Source organism: Polypterus senegalus, chromosome 15 (genome assembly GCF_016835505.1).
Source record: "Polypterus senegalus isolate Bchr_013 chromosome 15, ASM1683550v1, whole genome shotgun sequence".
Classification (NCBI taxonomy): Eukaryota; Metazoa; Chordata; class Cladistia; order Polypteriformes; family Polypteridae; genus Polypterus; species Polypterus senegalus.
Window position 1 is genome coordinate 117,500,589 of NC_053168.1, and position 21,143 is coordinate 117,521,731.

Sequence of the window (21,143 nt, forward strand, 5' to 3'; positions counted from 1 at the left end):
TCCACATATATATATATTAGGTGGGACTAGATTAAAAAATTAATCCAATTAATTAGAGGCTGTGTAAGAATTAATCTTGATTAATCGTATGTCATCGCACACGTAAATTTGCCCCAAATCGCAAATGTTTTTTTTTAATTTAAAAGTGTTTTAGTGGGCGACAGAATCAAATAATAGACATGTACATGAATATTGTAAACTGAAGCTGTTTTAATTTCTGAAAAAAAAGCCTTTAAACTGCATTTGAATTCAAAACAGAAACAAAAATATTATCCCTGGTTAAAATTGGGCAGACTTAAAAATAAAGTGGTAGTTTAAGTACTTTAAGTACATTTTCAGAATAGTATTGTCTTTAAATAATAATAACCAAAATTTCAACAAAGTGCAGTTTTTCTTCTTAAAAAAATAAGTCAGAAACATAAAGGTAATTTGACCAACTTAATCTTTAAACTCTGAGTAACCTTAGCCAAAATTATTTTGTACATTAGGCTAAAACAGTGTGATCATTGAACATTTTGTAATTAGATGTAATTAGAATTACTAACGGTCACGGAAGTCCAATGATCCCCAGTAAGAGCCACAAAGTCTGCCTTCTGTAATGCATCTAATTTTGCTTGCTTTTCAGTGTGCACAAAACCATGCTTTTATCAAGGCTTCGTTCGGGAAGTCGAAATGATCAGTCGTAGGAACGCGCTTTATTCCGACTCTAACATTTTTGTAGCTGTGATGTGTGCATCAGTGTAATGGATGTACCAGGAAATCATGCATTGACAAAAGTTCCGTTTGCTTGGAATTGAAAGTGTGATTAAATGCGTTATTTTTAACGCTGCTATGGAGTACATGCATCGAAGCTTCTCAGCTGTGCTTGTGCTAATAAAGGGAAACATTTTAAAAATAACGTAACATGATTCTGCGTTAACCGAATATTTTTTCATACGTCCCAAACCAAGGAGATGCGAAGGTAAAATGAATCGGGTAGCGCGCGTACATACTCAGTGCATCCCCTCTCGGGAATCGAACCTCGAATGTCGGCATTAGAGGCAAAGACTCTACAATTGCGCCACAGCGTGTGGCTTGTCCATGCGAGAGTATGTACTGTAGATCGGGGTATATATATATACATTTAAATATATACCCGCGTATCGCAGTGGAGAAGTAGAAGTTATGAAAAAGAAAAGGGAACATTTTAAAAATAACGTAACATGACTGTCAATATACAGTATTTGTTTTGTGAGTGTTACTGAGTGTTGCTGTCATCAAGGATTTGATTATCATTATTTCTTTCAATCAGGTTTGTATTTGTAGGATGTGTTGTGTTCAAGTTACATTCCGTGTTTGTCAATCGTTGTAAAGATGACAGGTTTCATTCATCGATTCGTTTCTTACTGCATCAATAAACAGCTCGTCTTCTTCTTTATCCGAGACCTGACACACTGCATGCACGGGTTTTTTACACTGTCTTCCTTTAGCGGGACATTGACTTTTTCCACCGTGTGCTTTGTTTCCACAGTAGCAGCATTTATGAATATGCCTGTATGTATCAGACGCTTCATATTTTTTGCTGCCTTTTCAATTTTGTAATTCGGTTTTTGTTCAGCGCTCTTTGGAACTGTTGCCTTTTATCTGTGCAACTCATCAATATAGTTGTATATGTCACTCGCTCGCTTCTTATTGTTTTGCTGCCTTCTCAATTATATAATGCATGTTTTCTTCAGCGCTATTTGGAGGTCTTCCTGATTTTCTACGTACTGCGTGATTACGTGGGAGGCGTGATGATGTCACACGAAACTCCGCCCCCACGGCGTTGAAGCTCATCTCCATTACAGTAAATGGAGAAAAACAGCTTCCAGTTATGACCATTACGCGTAGAATTTCGATATAAAACCTGCCCAACTTTTGTAAGGAAGCTGTAAGGAATGAACCTGCCAAATTTCAGCCTTCCACCCACACGGGAAGTTGGAGAATTAGTGATGAATGAGTGAGTGAGTGAGTGAGTGAGTGAGTGAGTGAGTGAGTGAGGGCTTTGCCTTTTATTAGTATAGATATATAGATAGATAGAGATATATATATATATATATAGATAGATATGAGAACAACACTCATATCAATGACAAAACAATTACATTAACAACCATGTTATTTTATTTTTAAAATTTTTTCTTTTCTTTTTAGTACCTTCTTTAACACACTACTTCTCCATTATGTATATGTATATATATATATATATATATATATATGTGTGTGTATATATATATATATATATATATATATATATATATGTGTGTATATATGTGTGTGTATGTATATGTAGATATATATATAATATATATATATATATATATATATATATATATATGTAGATATGTATATATATGTAGATATGTATATGTGTATATATATATATATATACCCCTGTATATATACTGCTCACAAAAATTAAAGGAACACTTTAAAGAAACACATTAGATACATCAGATCTCAATATGAAGTTGGATATCTATACAAATAACGACAGGGCAATGTCTTAGGAACAAAAGGATGCCAAGTCTTTTAATGGAAATAAAAGTTTTCTGCCTACAGAGGGCTCAATTGTGTAGACACCCTAAAATCAGAGTGAAATGAAGATGTGGCAGGCTAGTCCATTTTTCAAAAACTTAATTTCTGCTACTCAAAATGCTTTTCAGTATCTTGTGTGGCCCCCACGAGCTTGTATGCATGCTTGACAACGTCGGGGCATGCTCCTAATGAGATGACGGATGGTGTCCTGTGGCATTTCCTCCCAGATCTGTATGAGAGCTGTTGTACAGTGTGAGGAGCAACCTGGCGGCGCCTAATGGACCGAAACATAATGTCCCACAGATGTTCTATTGGGTTTAAGTCAGGGGATCATGAAGGCCATTCAATTGTTTCAATTCCTTCATCATCCAGGTACTGCCTGCATACTCTTGCCACATGAGGCCGGGCATTGTCGTGCATTAGGAGGAAACCAGGACCTACTGCACCAGCGTAGGGTCTGACAATGGGTTCAAGGATTTCATCTCGATACCTTATGGCAGTCAGAGCTCCATTTCCTACGCAGTAGATGTCTGTGCGTCCCTCCATGGATATGCCTCCCCAGACCATCACTGACCACCACCAAACCTGTCATGTTAAACGACGTTGCAGGCAGCATATCGTTCTCCTTGTCTTCTCCAGACTCTTTCATGTCTATCACAGCTGCTCAGGGTGAACCTGCTCGTCTGTAAAAAGTACAGGGCGCCAGTGGCGGACTTGCCAATTCTGGTGGTGTTGAGCAAATGCCAGTCGAGCTCCATGATGCTGGGCAGTGAGCACAGGGCCCACTACAGGACGTTGGGCCCTCAGGCCATCTTCATGAAGTCTGTTCCTGATTGTTTGGGTAGAGACATTCACACTAGTGGCCCTCTGGAGGTCATTCTGTAGGGCACGAGCAGTGCTCAGCCTGTTCCACCTTGCACAAAGGAGCAGGTATCGGTCCTGCTGATGGGTTGAGGACCTTCTACGGCCCTGTCCAGCTCTCCGAGAATAACAGCCAGTCTCCTGAAATCTCCTCCATGTTTTGGAGATTGTGCTGGGAGACACATTAAACCTTCTTGCTGCAGCACGTGTGGATGTGCCATCCTGGAGAAGTTGGAAAACCTGTGCAACTTCTGTAGGGTTAAGGAATCGCCTCATACTGCCAGTAGAGATAATTACTCAAGCCAAAACTAGCACGAGTGGAAAACCAGCCAAAAAGATCAAGAGGAGAAACTTGAAATGACCTCCACATGTAAAACCAGTCCTGTTTTGAGGGTTTTCTAATTGTTGCCACTTTAGTGCACCTGTCGTTAAGTCCATGAACACCAATACAGCTGAAAGTGATTAACAATGACCTCAGCTGCTTAACCAACCAGAAAATTATCAGACAGGTTTAATTGATTTCATGCCAGGCCCAATAAAAAAAGTGTTCCTTTAATTTTTGTGAGCAGTGTATATATGTAGATATGTATATGTGTATATATATGTGGATATGTGTGTTTATATATATATATATGTATGTGTGTGTCTGTGTGTGTGTATCTATATATATATATATATATATATATATATATATATATATATATATATATAATATATACAGGGAGTGCAGAATTATTAGGCAAGTTGAGGATTAATTTTAATATGGAACAAACACAGTGCTATCAGTCAATCCAAAATGTTAATAAACCTGAAACCTGAATGTTTCACAACGGAAATGTGAGTGTGAACATCATCAGGGGAATATCTATAAAGCACAATTATTAGGCAACTATTAGTGTGCAGATTTATTATGCAACTAAAGGAAAATGAAAATTTTCCCATCTCACTTGTTTATTTTCATCTGTTATAGTGAGAATAATAAACAAACACCTCAAAATTTACAAATAAACATCTCTGACATTTCAAAAAATAAATCAATCAATCAATGACCAATATAGCCACCCTTCTTTCCAATAACAGTCATAAGCCTTTCCATTCATGGAGTCTGTCAGTTTCTTGATCTGTTGACGATCAGCTTTTTGTGGAGCAGTGACTACAGCCTCCCAGACACTCTTCAGAGAGGTGTATTGTTTTTCTCCCCCGTAAATCTAGCGTTTAAGAAGTGCCCACAAGTTCTCGATAGGGTTTAGGTCAGATGAGGAAGGGGCCATGTCATTATTCCTTCATCTTTAAGGCCTTTACTGGCTGGCCATGCAGTGGAGAACTTCGATGCAAGTGATGGAGCATTGGCCTGCATAAAAATCATGGTCTTTTTCCTGTATCACTGTTTGAAGAAAGTGTCTTCGAAAAACTGGCAGTAGGTTTGGGAGTTGATTTTGAGTTCATCTTTAATGCAAAAAGGTCCAAATAGCTAATCTTTAAAAATACCAGCTCATACCAGTACCCCACCTCCACGTTGGAGTGGAGCTCTGTGCCCATTACTGATCCACAGGTCCATCCATCTGGTCCATCAAGAGTCACTCTCATCTCATCGGTCCATAAAACCTTTGAAAAAATCTGTCTTCAGATATTTCTTGGCCCAGTTTTGACGTTTCAACTTATGTTTCTTGTTCAGTGGTGGTTGGGTTTCAGCCCTCCTTACCTTGGCCATGTCTTTGAGCACTGAACACCTTGTACTTCTGGGCACTCCAGGTAGGTTGCAGCTCTGGAATATGAAAGTACTGGAGGATAATGCGTTCCTGGTAGCTTCACGCTTGATTCTTCTCAAATCTTTGGCAGCTAATTTGCGTCTTTTGTTCTCAACACGTTTCTTGCGACCCTGTTGACTATTTGCAACAAAATGTTTGATGGTTCTGTGATCACACACCAATATCTTAGCAATTCCAAAAGTGCTGCATCCCTCTGAAAGACTTTTACAATTTTTGACTTTTCAGAGTCAGTTAAATCTCTTTTTGGCCCATTTTGCCTGAGGAAGACTAGCTGCCTAATAATTCTGCACACCTTGATATAGGGTGTTGATCTCCTTAGGCCACACCTCCCTCATTACACAAATACACATCACCTGACGTGCTTAAATCCAATAAGCATTCAAGTTAATACAGCTTGGAGTTGGAATATACGCATTAAAATGATGATATGGTCAAAATACTCACTTGCCTAATAATTGTGCACACAGTATATATATATATATATATATATATATATATATATATATATATATATATATATATATGCCAGCAACACTCATGACAATGACAAAACAATTACATTGTCAATCACGTTACGTTATTTTTAAAATGTTTCCTTTTCTTTTTCATAACTTCTTTAACACACTACTTCTCCGCTGCGAAGCGCGGGTATTTTGCTAGTCTATAATAATAAAAGGCAAAGCCCTCACTGACTGACTGACTCACTGACTCATCACTAATTCTCCAACTTCTCACGTAGGTAGAAAGCAGAAATTTGGCAGGCTTATTCCTTACAGCTTACTTACAAAAGTTAAGCAGGTTTCATTTCGAAATTCTACACGTAATGGTCATAACGGTCGACAACGTCCGCCATGTTGAACTTTCTTATTTATGGCCCCATCTTCACAAAATTTGGTAGGCGGCTTCCCTGCTCTAACCGAAACCGATGTACTTACTTATTTTGATGGTATGACGCCACTGTCGGCCGCCATATTGAACTTTCCAACGTCACTAATTCTCCAACTTCCCGTGTAGGTAGAAGGCTGACCCCATCTTCACGAAATTTGGTAGGTGGCTTCCCTGCGCTAACCAAAACCGATGTACATACTTATTTCGGTGGTATGACGCCACTGTCACCCGCCATATTGAACTTTCCAACGCCACTAATTCTCCAACTTCCCGTGTAGGTAGAAGGCTGAAATTTGGTACTTATTTCGGTGGTATGATGCCACTGTCGGCCGCCTTATTGAACTTTTAACGGAAACTGATGTCCGTACTTATTTCATTGGTATGACACCACTGTCGGCCGCCATATTGAACTTTCCAACGTCACTCATTCTCCAACTTCCCGTGTAGGTAGAAGGCTGAAATTTGGCAGGCCCATTCCTTACAGCTTACTTACAACAATTAAGCAAGTTTCATTTCAAAATTCTACGCGTAACGGTTAACAACGTCCGCCATGTTGAACTTTCTTATTTACGGCCCCATCTTCACGAAATTTGGTAGGTGGCTTCCCTGAGCTAAACGAAACCAATGTACGTACTTATTTCGGTGGTATGACGCCACTGTCAGCCGCAATATTGAATTTTCCAACATCACTAATTCTCCAACTTCCGTATAGGTAGAAGGCTGAAATTTGGCAGGCTCATTCCTTACAGCTTACTTACAAAAGTTAAGCAGGTTTCATTTCGAAATTCTACGCGTAATGGTCATAACGGTCAACAATGTCCGCCATGTTGAACTTTCTTATTTATGGCCCCATCTTCTCGAAATTTGGTAGGCGGCTTCCCTGCACTAACCGAAACCAATGTACGTACTTATTTCGGTGGTATGATGCCACTGTCGGCCACCATATTGAACTTTTCAACAGTCTTTGTTACTTATGGGCCCATCTTCAAGAAATTTGGTACGCGGGTTCCCAAGCGCTAACTGAATCCTACTTACATACATATATACGTCCATAGCCTGCAGCTCGGTAACCGTGTGAGGCGCCATTGGGTCCCCCATCCCAACGCCTACCACGTTGTTGGCTGCCTGCCTATATAAGGCTGTCCGTCGCTCCAGTCTCTACATTCCCTTCCTTGCTTTGCCACGGGATTCACGTCTCCCTGCTGATAACTACAGCCTTTTTATTTAATCCACGGCTTCTCCGCTGTTTTATTGTTCATTTATTACGATTATAGTTATTGTGTAGGTATTTTAGACTTACTTTACATTGTTCAGGTACCCATTTCCTTTATCGTATTAACCGTATCCCCATTAACATGTCTATCGAGGTGATCACCATCGATCAAAGAACTGTCACTTACTGAGTGGTTTCCATTTACGGAGATGGCACCTACCTTTTCCATTCTCTTTGTTACATATTGCACGGCCATATCAGGCTCACTCTTGATATCCGGAGGAACATTGTGTCTTATGTATTGAATGACTGGAACAGGTTCAAGGTGTGGACTGATGACGGTACAGGAGATAATTATACTACACAGGAGCACTAGAAGAGTGAAATGCTTAAGCCCTTCACCTATGCATCTGCATGTGAGTTGATGGCTGCCGCTGAATTGTTCGGTTGTCGCTTTCAAGTGTACCGAAATGGCCAAATATTTTACACCTTTGGACAACCGCCAATGCCTCTTAAACATCTTAGATTCACAGGTGACTATTTCAGTAGTGGACACTTTGATGTTTATGAATGTTTTAAACTCTCAAAAGCTGGATGTGAAGTTATCGATGAAACTGGTTGTATACTTACAACGATTGACAGATGCCGAATGTCTCTTCAACACAAGTTCTACAAATACTGTCGTAATTGAAACAAACCATGAAACTCAAACAAATTATGACAGCAGCAATCCAAGCTGTGAGATTTGAAACAAGATTACTGTTCATACGGCCAACTGTACGTTGCATGCTCAAGAGTAAGCTCAGCGCACAGCTTGGTCATATTACAACCGGAGGGCCGAACTCACAATGTGGTATACAAAGAGATCCTTAACAAATAATTATTGGTATATTTTCCCTCCGTTTAAAAAGGTTTAATTTTCTTCTTAATAAAAATTTTAAGGAAGTACTTTGCCGCTGCTAAGCGCGGGTATTTTGCTAGTTCAAGTATATATTAAAACAATAAGAACCATTCATACTCAATTGACTAGTGTAAGTACTATATGTGACTATGCAGAAATTTCTTTTAGAATGTAACATACTGAAATCTATATTTTAATTAATAATTTCAATTTATTGTTGTGAATTATTTTAATACAGGTATTTAGATAATATACAGATTTTAATGAGAAACAATGTGTATGCTACAAATGGTATTTAAGTTATGCAAATATGCAAATTATCGACTGTTTATTATTTCAATTTAGCTGGAAATGGAAGATGTTGATGAAGAAGAAGAGAGTCAAGTTCCTAAAAGTAAAAAGAAAAAGGAAGCATGGAAGGTAATTGTAATACAATGATAAAAAAAAGCTGCTTATTATAGTGTGTTTTATACTACAATTAACACATAATTTAATTTAACTTAAAATGATGTGCAATGTAATATTGCATCTATTAATGGCACAAAAATTGGAAAAACAAATCAAATCCTGTTTGATTAAAAACAAATCACCTACAAAGGCCAAGATTTTCTGTATAGTAAACATTGCTATTGATCAAACATTACTAATCCATATCTCTATGTTGTGTTGTTAACATTTTGCACATGGATTCAAGTTTAAATAAATACTTCTGGTTCAATTAAAACATTTTAGAATTTTGTCATGCTCTACATAGAACTTGTATACATAGTTTCAGTATTTTATAACTATATTTCTTCTATAATAGTATAAGTGAGAGAAGAGAGAAAATCTGCCAAACTGAATTGGCTTTGCAGAAGATTGTTCAACTTTCTGAGAAGCACTGAGAATAGGCATTTGAATAAAAAAGTTACTAGTCTTATTCAAGATTGCACTTTTTATTGCTCAGATTACAGATAGTCGGTTATTGTAGAATTTTGTATTAAGATGTTGAACATTATTTGTCATCTCAAAGTTTATTATTCATAAAGCAGATTTTACAATTTAATTTAAATAAGATTCTGTGTTTTTAGTTTCAGTATTCATTTAGTTGATGTCTCATGATGGAGCCAAAACCTTTACTTTTTATTTTGTTATCTTTTTATAATGCATTCTATTTGTACTTGGCAGGATGTTGACAGTAAATTGATTTCTTCATCTAAAGAAGCCATTGCCTTCAGGAAAGCTCTGTCAAATAAAGCCACCTGTCAACAATTCCAACACTTTGTATCATTAAAGGGTGATTATTTGGAAAATGGGGTTCTGTTCTGGCTGGAAATACAGAAATACAAGGTAAACAATGAGAATTTTAAAAACTGTCCTATATATGAGGGCATCCCCCACTTATGTGTTTGTTAATTGAATAAACAAAATATAAGATGCAATGCCTGGCGACAAATGTCATGGTTAGTGCTGCTGCCTCAAAGCTCTCAACATAATGCTGTATTCCTCCAACAAATTCCCAGAGAAGTAAAAGTTAGTTGTGTGTGTTGTTTTTTTAGTGAGCCAAATAAAGACACTATCTGTAGTTTAGCATCATTGGAATATATTATATTAGACCAGTAATGGCACACTACACGGATAACGTGCACTACATACACTTGACTTGAGCATTCATAGTTTTTATCCTCTTCCTCTGTACGTTTACCATTCGTTTGCTCAGAAGATGATGTGCTTGCTGCTTCCTGAGCAGCTCTTCTTTTCTCTAGCCTAGCGGCCCGCTGCTTCTCTTCTTTCATCAGCATCTTTTCGCGTTGAAACTGATTAAGTCAGTGTTTGTGTTGCAATTACTTAGCATGTTTTCTTTAATTTTTCACTTTAGCTGGCACTTAAGTCTTCAATCTGCCTCAAGAGTGATTTAAGATATGAAGAGGTACGGGAAGTGACGGCAAAGGTGGTAGGGATGAGAACTGCACCCGTACGCATGCGCCACATGGCCGCCCTGTTGGCCGTTGCCGAGAGTTGATTCTAGAATAGAATAGAATAAAATAAAAATAAAAAGAGGAATAACCTTGGAGGTCAATCATCTCCCCAAAAGTGGATAGTAGACGTCACGCAGTATATGTGTACCAAATTTCAGGTCAATAGGTCAAACAGTTTGCGAGCTACAGGATAGCCACGGTAGCATATTATATTTAAAAATATATACTATTAGCAAGTCTAAAACCTCTTTCATAGGAAAAGAGACTTCTAAAGAGTAGGGTTATGGTTAGTAGATTTTATGTTACAATGAATGTGGAAATAAAGATAACATACTCTATTAAGCAACAAAGGAAAATATACACTTTTAATGTCTTACTGTCTAAATAAAAGAAACTATAGTCAGCTGAAATGATCAACTTGATGGAGTGCCCTTACACTGATAAAACAATAATTATTTTGCTATTGCATTATCTCTAGTCTACTTACTTTGATTAAATAACAAGCTTGGTCATGGCAGACATGGGAGGGAGACATTTACTGAAAAAAGATGTAATCATAATGAGGTTAATGGTAAATGTTGGTATGAGAAATAACAAGGCTTAGAGGATTCTGAAGTTCAGCTAATGTATGTTATGAAGATGGTTTTATGTAACACCATGTTCAATAAAGGACCAAAAAAGATTAACAGTTTTAATGGTATAGACTACTACAATGAGAAAACATGTCTGAGGAATACAGAAAGTGTGTATTATAATTTGCTTTATTAGTAAGACATCTTTAGACCAGGGGACACTTGAAATAAACTCTTGTATGCTGTTGATCAATAGAGATTTGGTAGGGGGCTTTTCAGCATAGAAGGAGAACATATACAAATAGTAAGGTGACATGGAGAGAAAAGGCCTAATTATGAATACAGGAAAGTCCAAAGGGACATGTTAGATGTATTGAGCTGGAGACAAAGAAGGTTACTCAAGCCACAGTGGGACCACCTTGTAAAAGGGCTATAATAAATGCTTGGATATACCCAACTTTTCCCTTCACTTATGCAGGTGCCTGTGTATAAGAATAAAATAATATGTTCAAAGTCACTATATGCTTACTTTAAGCAGATTAAACTATTTCAATCTTACCTCATACCCAGCAGTCCTGGAGCAAGTCTTTTACCTCTACCTGGATTTTTTTCTACGATTGTTATTTCTTTTATAAGGCCTCACATTTAAATAAAAGTATTCAGTCAATTTCCTACTCGTTGAAAGGCAATTTTAACTTACAATTACACCCAGCATAATAGCCTGTGTGTCCTATCACAATTTAGTATTTCTTGCCACTTGCTCTGACCATCAGGTATGTCTGAAAGTTATGTCAAAAGCCTGACTTACAAGTGACTGTTTGCCAAATTTTATGTCTGTGACTTAAAAAACAAAGCTGTTCATAAACAGCAAACAAACAAGCAGATATCTAATCTTATGTGTATATATTAACATATACTTAGTAAAGAAAAGTCTTTGATCCCTCCCAATTTATGTATAGTAGGTTTATCCATTAATTAATTACTCACAACAATGTGGACTGGACTTCCAACTATGTTACAGTAGTAGACAAAACAATCTACTTAAACAAATAACATTCAAGTTGTTGGCCCGAAGTGTGGGCGGGGGGTTTGGCGAGTGAAGCCCACCTATGTTACTTTAAAAAGTAATTGGGCTACTTAACGCATGTTACTTTTAACACGTTACCATACTGCTCCTGAGATTGGGCTGCTGAGGTTAACACGGTACTATTAAGGCAGATTAGTTTAATCAGGAGCAGGATTAATGAGATTGTTCAAACATTTGCTTCAGGAAATTTATCTTTGTGGATGCTCCCATAGTTTTCTAACCATGGCAGATAATTGCGTGTGCAAAGCAAAAACATTCACAGAATATGAATTCTTTAAGTGTAACCTAGTTAAGGGTTTACATGTCCAAATTACTGTGTTACTTGACGAGAAATGTATGCATGTTAACCTGGTTTCTCAGAGAGCAATATCCCCGTTTATCTAACTGGAATAAAGGTTTACATGGCATTCTAGAAACTGGATTTCTGTGTTTGTCAGCCATAAATTGTTAAAGACTATGTCACATCAGATGACTTTTCCAGGGATTTTTAATCCTAGCATTCATTTATATAATTTTAGCAAGTCTGAAGCATTTGGCAGTGAGCTTCTGTGATCGTCAGTTGCCTGCTGTGACATAAAGAGCGACTAACTCCAACTAGTGCCTCGTCTCAACAAAATCTCTTTAGTTTTTTGGACAGGCTTTGTGTGTATAAGAGCTGACAGCCAATGATTGTTAATTTGTAAGTCCAAAGCATATAATACAGAGACGAGTAGTAAGGACCAAGATTGTTTTGGATATGGCAAATAGAAGAGAGGCTCATCTGTCTGAAGTGTTGTGTTTTACATACCATGACAGAAAGGAAGAAAGAAAAAAAGTACTGAGATTATTGCTGACCTTGCCATAGCTGTTAACCCTTTGTATGGAATTGGCTTTGTCAGGCAGCTTATTATTCGTTGTCAAAAAGAATCTCTAAATTTAACATGGCCAGGATTTTCAGTGAAGACCCTGTTTCATGTGTTTTTTTTTTTAAATAAATGAAACTTGGGTGAAAGTTCATCTTTCTGCTAATGATCCAAAACACAAGGTCAAAATAACTATGGAGTAGCTCAGGTCTTGTCCAGTCAAGGGTCTGACCTCAAATGTACTAAGAATAAGTGACACTAATTGAAAATTGGATCTGCATAAGCATCATCCAGATTGCACTAAAGTTGTAATTGCTACATAAAGTGTCATAACAAAATATTCAAATGTGGGAACTGAATACTGATGCATTCAGCATACAGTGAACCCTCGTTTATCACGGTTAATCTGTTCCAGACTCTACCGTGATAAATGAATTTTCGCGAAGTAGGATTCTTTATTTATAAATCGAATATTTTCGCAGTTAGAGTATAGAAAACCTGTTTACGACCTTTTAAATATGTTTTTTAACATTATTAGAGCCCTCCAGATATGAAATATCACCCTTTAGTCACCATTACGCTCATATTAGACAAAATATGAGAAAATAAGGCATATTAGACGTTTAAGGCGACCGACTTTTATTCTCAATTTGTGTGCGCTCCATGTGTACATCAGGCATGTAAGTGTAGGGAATGAGAACATCAAAGTGCCCATTCATAACATCTCCCAAAAACTTAAGTTTTTTTATCCCCTTGAGTGCCTGTCCAAAGTCGTACAATGTCAGCCCGAATCTGTACCGCTAAAGACGTAGTTTCATGCACTAAATAAGCTATAGATGAGAATAAGCAAGCACCATCTCCCCTGATATTTACTACGCGGTGAGGCATTTGTACTCCATCAACATTAATTATTTCCAGAGACATAATTTTGTCTATTTTTTCAGCGCATCGCGCACAAAAGCAAGGGAACGATGGCAGCACCAGAACTCTGCCCACATCGCGTCGCTTCGTATCGCAAGTAGCAAGTCTGTGATAAGCGGAATACCGCTACGCTTTGCACTCACGGGACGGAAGGACAATCATTAACGCTTTTATATAGTAGATTATTGTACTGTACATTTAATTACACACAACCACTAACCTATGAAGGCACAACCTCAGTATGAGAGTCTTCAGGTGGTGCAGTATCTTCAGCAGGTGCGTCGTTGTCGTCTTCTGCTGAAGGAGAGTAGGCAGTGGGTGTCTGGATGCACGGCTGAAGGACATCGTGATAGGCAGTTGCTGGCACTGTCTTTTCATATGCGTGAGTAGGCTTTTGTAGAGTATTGCCATCTTTGATTGTATCTAAGAGTTTCACCTTCTCCTGGATAGTAAGCATCTTCCTCCAGTGCTTAGTTTTATTGTCAGAAGGTTTAGAAAAAGCAGCACGTTTAGGAACCATCGTGGGGCTTAGATAAAAGTTCTCAGAAAGCGCATGTGTAGTGACGCAAGCGTGTATGAGAAAAAGTCGAAGCGTGATATAGCGAGGGATCACTGTATATCATTTTTTCTTTAAGATTTTTTTTCCAAACAGAAAAACAATGATACATTAAAAAAGAAAAGTTTGAGCTTAACTATTTAAAATAAAAAATACATAGAAAAACATTTCAGTGTATGATTTAATTAGAGAATTGGTCAAGGATGTGATTACTTTTGCAAGGCACTATATATTACAACAGTACTGACAAGTTACATCAGCCTGGACATGAGTCACCAACAGTGTGAGCTGATTTTCCATTTTGTACATTAGCAATTTAGTGCCAGCCGCAGGAGAACCTATAAAATTGGCAAGACTGCTAAAGTCGCAAATAAATTCCTCCTAGTGCAGCAACAGTAAGCAGTCCTTTTAAGAATAGGGAGAATAGAGTGATTTAAAGAGCAAAGAATCCATTTAACATTCAGTGCTGGTGATACATTGGTGTAATGGAATGTGAAAGAAGACCTATTGTCCGATTTGGCAAAGCATCAAGTGCTGCAAAAATCTAAAACAGACATTTTGGGTTCTTCAGAGGAGTTGCTGGAGAGTCCTGATGCTGAGTTCTGGGATCTGGAATGCGTTTTGCAGCATCCTCAGAGGAAAATTAAAGTTCTATCTATCAGTATGGGAGGGAAGGCAGCTGATAGACTGCTACCCCTGCAGCTTTCACACCACTATGCCATAAACTAAAATCAATTAGATTAGGGGTGTGGTTCTTGGCAGAGCTTCTGGGACATGGAGCTGGGAAAAAAAGTGTCAGATTGAGTAGCTACTGACACCCGGTCCACATTGTGAATTGGGGCTTTGAGTGAAACGATGCAGGCAAAGGGCAAGGCAGATCGTAGAGGTGGCACAGAGCAGCTGTTGAGAGGGGGCATCAAAGCTGAGATCTGGACCTGGAATACCATTTGTAGTGTCACTTCACTGAAAACAAGGAGTTTCACCTACCCACGTATAATTTATAGGTCACCTTATAGAAATACAGTTTTAAACACCTCTGATGCACCACACGATATTGCATTGCTCAACATCACTACTGCGCAACGAAGTATTGCAGACTGCCACTGAGGTATCTTTATCAACAGCTGCACTAGTGTTGCGGAAACAGGTCATTCTCATTGTTTTCAAGAGTTTGTACACTGTTTCAAGGAGTTGGAAGTGGTCACTGTCCCAGGGAATTAGAAGAGACAATTATGTAATGGTACTGACAAGTTGCATAAGCCTGGGGATGTGTCACCAATCCTATGAACTGCTATTCTATCATGTAAATATGCAGCTTTAGCACCAGCTGCAAGGGAGCCTATAAAAACAGCAAGCATGCCAAAGTTGCATATGTATTCTAAATGTTGCGACAACAGCAAGTGCTCCTTTTAAGGATAGTGAGCTACTAAAAACAGTGATGTAAATATCATTTGGTGCTTGCCCTGCAATATATATTACTAAGTACAGTTCTAGGATATCACATTGTTTTCCTCACAACAAAAATGAGAAACGAACTGCTTTAGCTCCACGCCAGACTACCAAGCGAGACTCTACATAGGAGAAGGCAGGCTCTACATTCGGAATTAAACCTCTTGACAACTAAAGAAACTGAACAACTAATCTACAAATCCAGACATCATTACTATGAACATGGGGAGAAAGCTAATAAGCTTTTAGCTGAATAAATTCACAAGCAAGAAGTGTTCAACGCAATCTTGGTAATCACTTGCACGAACGGAGATAAAATCATCAAACACAAAAATATAATGCACACTTTCAGAGACTACTATAAATCCCTATATACTACTGAGTTTAAGGAAGGCAATACACAATCTAATGCATTTCTGGATACATTGCAGATACCACAAAAAGACGCTTCTAGTGTGGAGGAACTTGATAAATCTCTGGCGTTATCAGAATTACTAGATGCTATAAAGTCACTCCAAGTTGGGAAAGCAGCAGGCCCTGATGGCTACCCTGCAGAATTTTACAAGAAATTCTCCGCTCAGCTAGCTCCCCTCCTATTAGCAACATTTACAGAAGCCAGAGATAACCAATCTCTTCCACAAACCTTTCGCCAAGCACTAATCACTGTCTTTCCAAAACAAAATAAGGACTTATTACAATGTGCATCATACAGACCAATTTCACTTCTGAATAACGACGTTAAAATACTCTCTAAAATCATAGCCAGAAGGATGGAGAAAGTGCTCCCTCGGTAATATCACAAGACCAAACTGGATTTATTAGGGGCCGGCACTTATCTTCAAATCTTCGACGCCTGTTTAATGTAATATACTCACCAACTAAATCAAACACCCCAGAAATATTATTATCATTGGATGCAGAAAAAGCATTCGACATGATTGAATGGAAATACCTTTTTACTACATTGGAGAAGTTTGGGTTTGGCCGAACATTTGTGCATGGATTAAATTACTGTATACTAACCCAGAAGCTTCAGTTTGCATCAACAACATTTGCTCAGACTACTTTAAACTAGAACGTGGCACTAGACAAGGATGCCCTTGTCACGCTGCTGTTTGCGATTGCCATTGAACCACTGGCAATACATTGTCGAAATACTGATCAGATAAAGGGGATTAGCAGAGAAGGACTGGAACAGAAAATCTCATTATATGCAGATGACATGGTACTGTATATATCAGACCCAGAAAATTCTGTGCCTGCAGTCTTAGCAGCACTCACAGAATTTCAAAAGATCTCTGGTCTCAGAATTAATCTGAATAAAAGTGTACTCTTTCCAGTGAATTCTCAAGCATATAATATTAGATTAGATACCCTACCTTTTATCATTGCAGAACAGTTTAAATACCTCGGGGTAAACATCACAAGTAAACATAAAGCTCTATATCAACAAAATTTCGCCCCTGCATGGAAAAAATTAAACAAGACTTGCATAGATGGTCAACCCTTCATCTCACACTAGCTGGAAGAATTAACACTGTTAAGATGAATATTCTTCCTAAGCTCCTTTTTTTATTTCAAAACATCCCAATATACATTAATAAATCATTCTTTAGCAATTAGATTCAACAATAACCTCATTTATTTGGAATTCAAAACATCCACGCATCAAAAGAGCGACCCTACAAAGACAAAAGGCAGAAGGCGGCATGGCTCTACCTAACTTCCAGTTTTATTACTGGGCAGCAAATATACAGGCGATAAGAACCTGGACACAAATAGAAGAACATACACAGGCTTGGACCGCAATAGAAGTAAAATCCTGCAGTACTTCTTTGTATTCCTTGCCTGCTCCAATAAACACACGCTATCGGCAATATACAAATAACCCAATTGTGCTCCACTCACTTAGAATCTGGAACCAATGTAGAAAGCATTTTAAGACGGAGAAGCTTCTATCTGTGGCACCCTGCAAGAGAACCACCTCTTTCAACCTTCACAAACATATGCAGTTTTAATATCTGGAAAAATTTGGAATTAACTTGCTTAGAGATCTTTATATAGACAACGTCTTTGCATCCTATGAACAATTACATTCCAAATTTAACATTCCAGCTACACATTTCTTTCACTATCTTCAAATCAGGAACTTTGTTAAACAGAACCTTCCAGATTTTCCTCATCTTGCACCCTCATCCATGCTGGAAAAATATTGCTCAATCTCAAGGACTTAGACTCCATCTCTACAATATACAAAATCATTTTACAATCCCTACCTTTCAAAGATCCAAGAGGACACTGGGAAAAGATCTCTCAATTAATATATCAGAAAAGGAGTGGAAAGTAGCAATGCAGAGAATTCACTCGAGCTCCATATGCGCAAAGCATACAATTATACAACTCAAAATTATATATCGAGCACATCTGTCTCGACTAAAACTCTCAAAATGTTTCCAGGGCATGATCCAACCTGCGAACGTTGCAACCAAGTCCCAGCCTCACTAGGTCACATGTTCTGGGCCTGCACCAAATTAACATTATTCTGGACAAAAATTTTTAATTACCTTCAGACAGCCTTGGACTCACAATCCCTCCTAACCCATTAACAGCTGTGTTTGGTGTTCTTCCAGATGGGTTTATAGTGGAGAAAGACAAACAAATTGTGATTGCATTTACTACACTCTTGGCACGCAGACTCATTCTGATAAACTGGAAGAACCCAAACTCTCTCTTTAAGTCAGTGGGAAACCGATGTGTTATATTATTTGAAATTGGAAAAATCAAATACTCAGAGAGGATCCATACAGACTTTTTTCAAAACATGGCAGGATCTAATCAGTAATATTTTAAAATAAGTTCATAAAGCACAGAGAATTAATTAATTTAGGTATGTTTACAAGCCTTAAATTTACGTTTGGCTTACTCTATCTCTCAGGGGTGGGGATCGATCTGTTCTTAACTTAATTTTTCTTTTTGTAAAAACTTGATTGCTTTGTATGGATTGTAATAAAATTAATGAAAATAAATTAAAAAAAAAAAAAAAAAGATAATCCTGTCTTCCAACAAATGCTGCAATACCCCATCTGTTTTATACTTCCTGACATGAAGGTCAGTGTGCTCTGTTGCTTTCTGGATGTTAATGAATAAACTAAACGAATCTGTGTCAAACAACTCCATTCTAAGAATTTGAAAGAACTTCCACAACTATTCACAGCTATTGTATGTCTGGCTGCTTATGTCTGAAAGGGGTGTCATTTTCTGTAGATACAGTAGCTTCCATTTAACCATGTATCAAATGATTTAGACTTTTAAATATTGTAATGTTGCTGCCAATGTCAATATTTTGGTGAATATGTTATAGTTGTATAGTAAGTGTTCATGTTTAACCATATTTGTAAATGTATATTTAGAAAAACATGTTTAAGTATATAATTTAAAGCTATACAGGTATCCATCAGCAGTGTGTTCTATTATTTTTCTTTTTATTTCTGCACTTTTAGACATTTATAATTAAAATCCATACATTTTCTGTATTAAGTGTTGTGGCTACACAGCTCAAGGAAAATGGGCTTGATTTTGAACAGATCTTTATCTGTGTGCAGTCAGAGCATTGGCTTTGTGCCTACACACTTTTCTCTACCTCCATTAGTTCATCCATATCCTAAATGCATACAGATTGGGTTCAAAGATAATTGTCCTGGTGTGGGCATGTGGATCTGTGTACCCTGTGATGGTCCCCATGCCTTTCAAGGATTGACCCCGCCCCCTCATAACTCTATAGTTGGTTTAAGTGGATTTGAAGATGAATAGATGAATATCTCAGAAAATGGTACTTGTGAAACCTTCTCTAAATGATTTGCCATGGTGTATTAGTCTATAATTATGATAACAATATGAAATCCACTTAAATAATTCAAAATATTGATATTACAGTAATTATAAATGAAACTACCATTTTTTCTATTTACAGTACATTGATTTCTCTTCCTTCATCACCAGGACTTATGCCATTCCCACTGTGATGATGCTGTTATTCAGAGCAAAATTACAACTATCGTGAACTGCTTTATTAACTCTAGCGTCCCACCTGCACTGCAAATTGATATCCCCCCAGAGCAAGCAGAAAGGATCCTGTTGAAGAGAAGAGAACTAGGTCCTTATGTTTTCCAAGAAGCAGAGGTAAGTGAAACAAACTCATCAGTTACAATTGAGTGTAATCAAAAGAGGGAGAGGGCCCGCACAATTTCCATTGGCTTAAATAGGAGGAAAATTATATTGTGTGTTATTTAAGTAAAATATTGTAAAAATTGATATTTAAATAAAGAGATGTATTCATATTAGAAAAAAGCAGAATTTAGTGTGTCCAAGTAGTGTGGTATGCATTTTAAGAAATGTTTTTGTTGGAATTTAAAAGTTTCCCATATATCCAATTTCTAAGTTGTGTTGTAGGTATTTTTTTTTGCAAAGAACTATAATGTATTTGGCCTTCATGGAACATTTAGATGTAACATTTATTTACAATAATGAAAATTAATAAAGAATTCAATGCATAAAACAGCAAAAAAGAATCAACTCTATTCCTGCATTTTTATGCATTGATCCCTTTGTGTGTAAAAGTAGACAATTAGTCTTTTTTTAACAATATTCCATACTTTATTTACAGCCAGCCCACCCTGTTATAATTCTACATATTTGTCCACCAGCTAATGTTTACATTATTTGTTTTTTCTAATTACCCTTTTTTTTTTAATTGTTGACTTAATTGGTCTGTAAGAAGCAAGTGTTGGTGTGTGCATGGCTGTGCCCTATAATGGAAGCTTTAAGTGCTGCTAGGATGAGTTCTTATCCTGTATTGGTTCAAGAGATTTTGGAAAATGATTGAACTAACTAATTAAATAGTTTCCATACAAGACAGCTGTACTGTACATAAAGCAGATGGTAACATCATCATTTATTTGCAGCACATACAATGTAGCTCAACGTGTTTTACAATACATCAAAGAAAAAGTTACAAGAAAAGAAAAAAGCAGCAATTAAGATTATGCAATAGTAATAAAGAATAAGTAACAAAAAGGGTAAAATCAGATGGCTAGGAGGACAGAAAAAAAACAAAAACTACAGTTAGGCTGGAGAAAAAAACAATCTTTAGGGGTTACTAAGAAAAAAGACCGCCCAGCCCCCACCTAACTTAAATGTTCTTAAATCAATCCTCTTTGTTTCCAGGCTTCCTATGAGAGGAGTTGATGGACAGTTCATGGACAGCTGGGGCACACACCTTCATTCCATCATCACAGGTGGCTGCATGGTGCCTTGATTAGGTGGAGGTGGCATAGAGTGCCACCCCCAGAAGAACCGGAAAATTAACAGCAGAGATTAGTAAAGATTGCAGGTCCCGGAAGAATATGATAATGTTATGCCCACATAGTCTATTAGGAGTACAGCTAAATAGTAGCTATGAAAAATTAAAATGAGTTTAAGTTTTTTTTTTTTTTTATGTTCCAAATGTATTAGTCTGGCACAACACTGTTGGTAATGTATTCCAGATTTTAGGTGCATAACAGTAAAATGGC

The 21,143-nt window shown here is 37.4% G+C and overlaps 1 protein-coding gene across 2 annotated transcripts in view; it reads left to right on the forward strand.

The window, feature by feature from the left end:
- The window catches only part of LOC120515665 (regulator of G-protein signaling 22), a 120,236-nt gene that overhangs the window by 86,890 nt on the left and 12,203 nt on the right, over positions 1 to 21,143 (forward strand). For both annotated transcript variants that reach the window (XM_039736877.1, XM_039736878.1), the window contains exons 22-24: positions 8,534 to 8,608; positions 9,356 to 9,517; positions 19,573 to 19,752. In XM_039736877.1, coding sequence (XP_039592811.1) covers positions 8,534 to 8,608; positions 9,356 to 9,517; positions 19,573 to 19,752 — 417 coding nt within the window. The remainder of the gene's footprint in view (positions 1 to 8,533; positions 8,609 to 9,355; positions 9,518 to 19,572; positions 19,753 to 21,143) is intronic.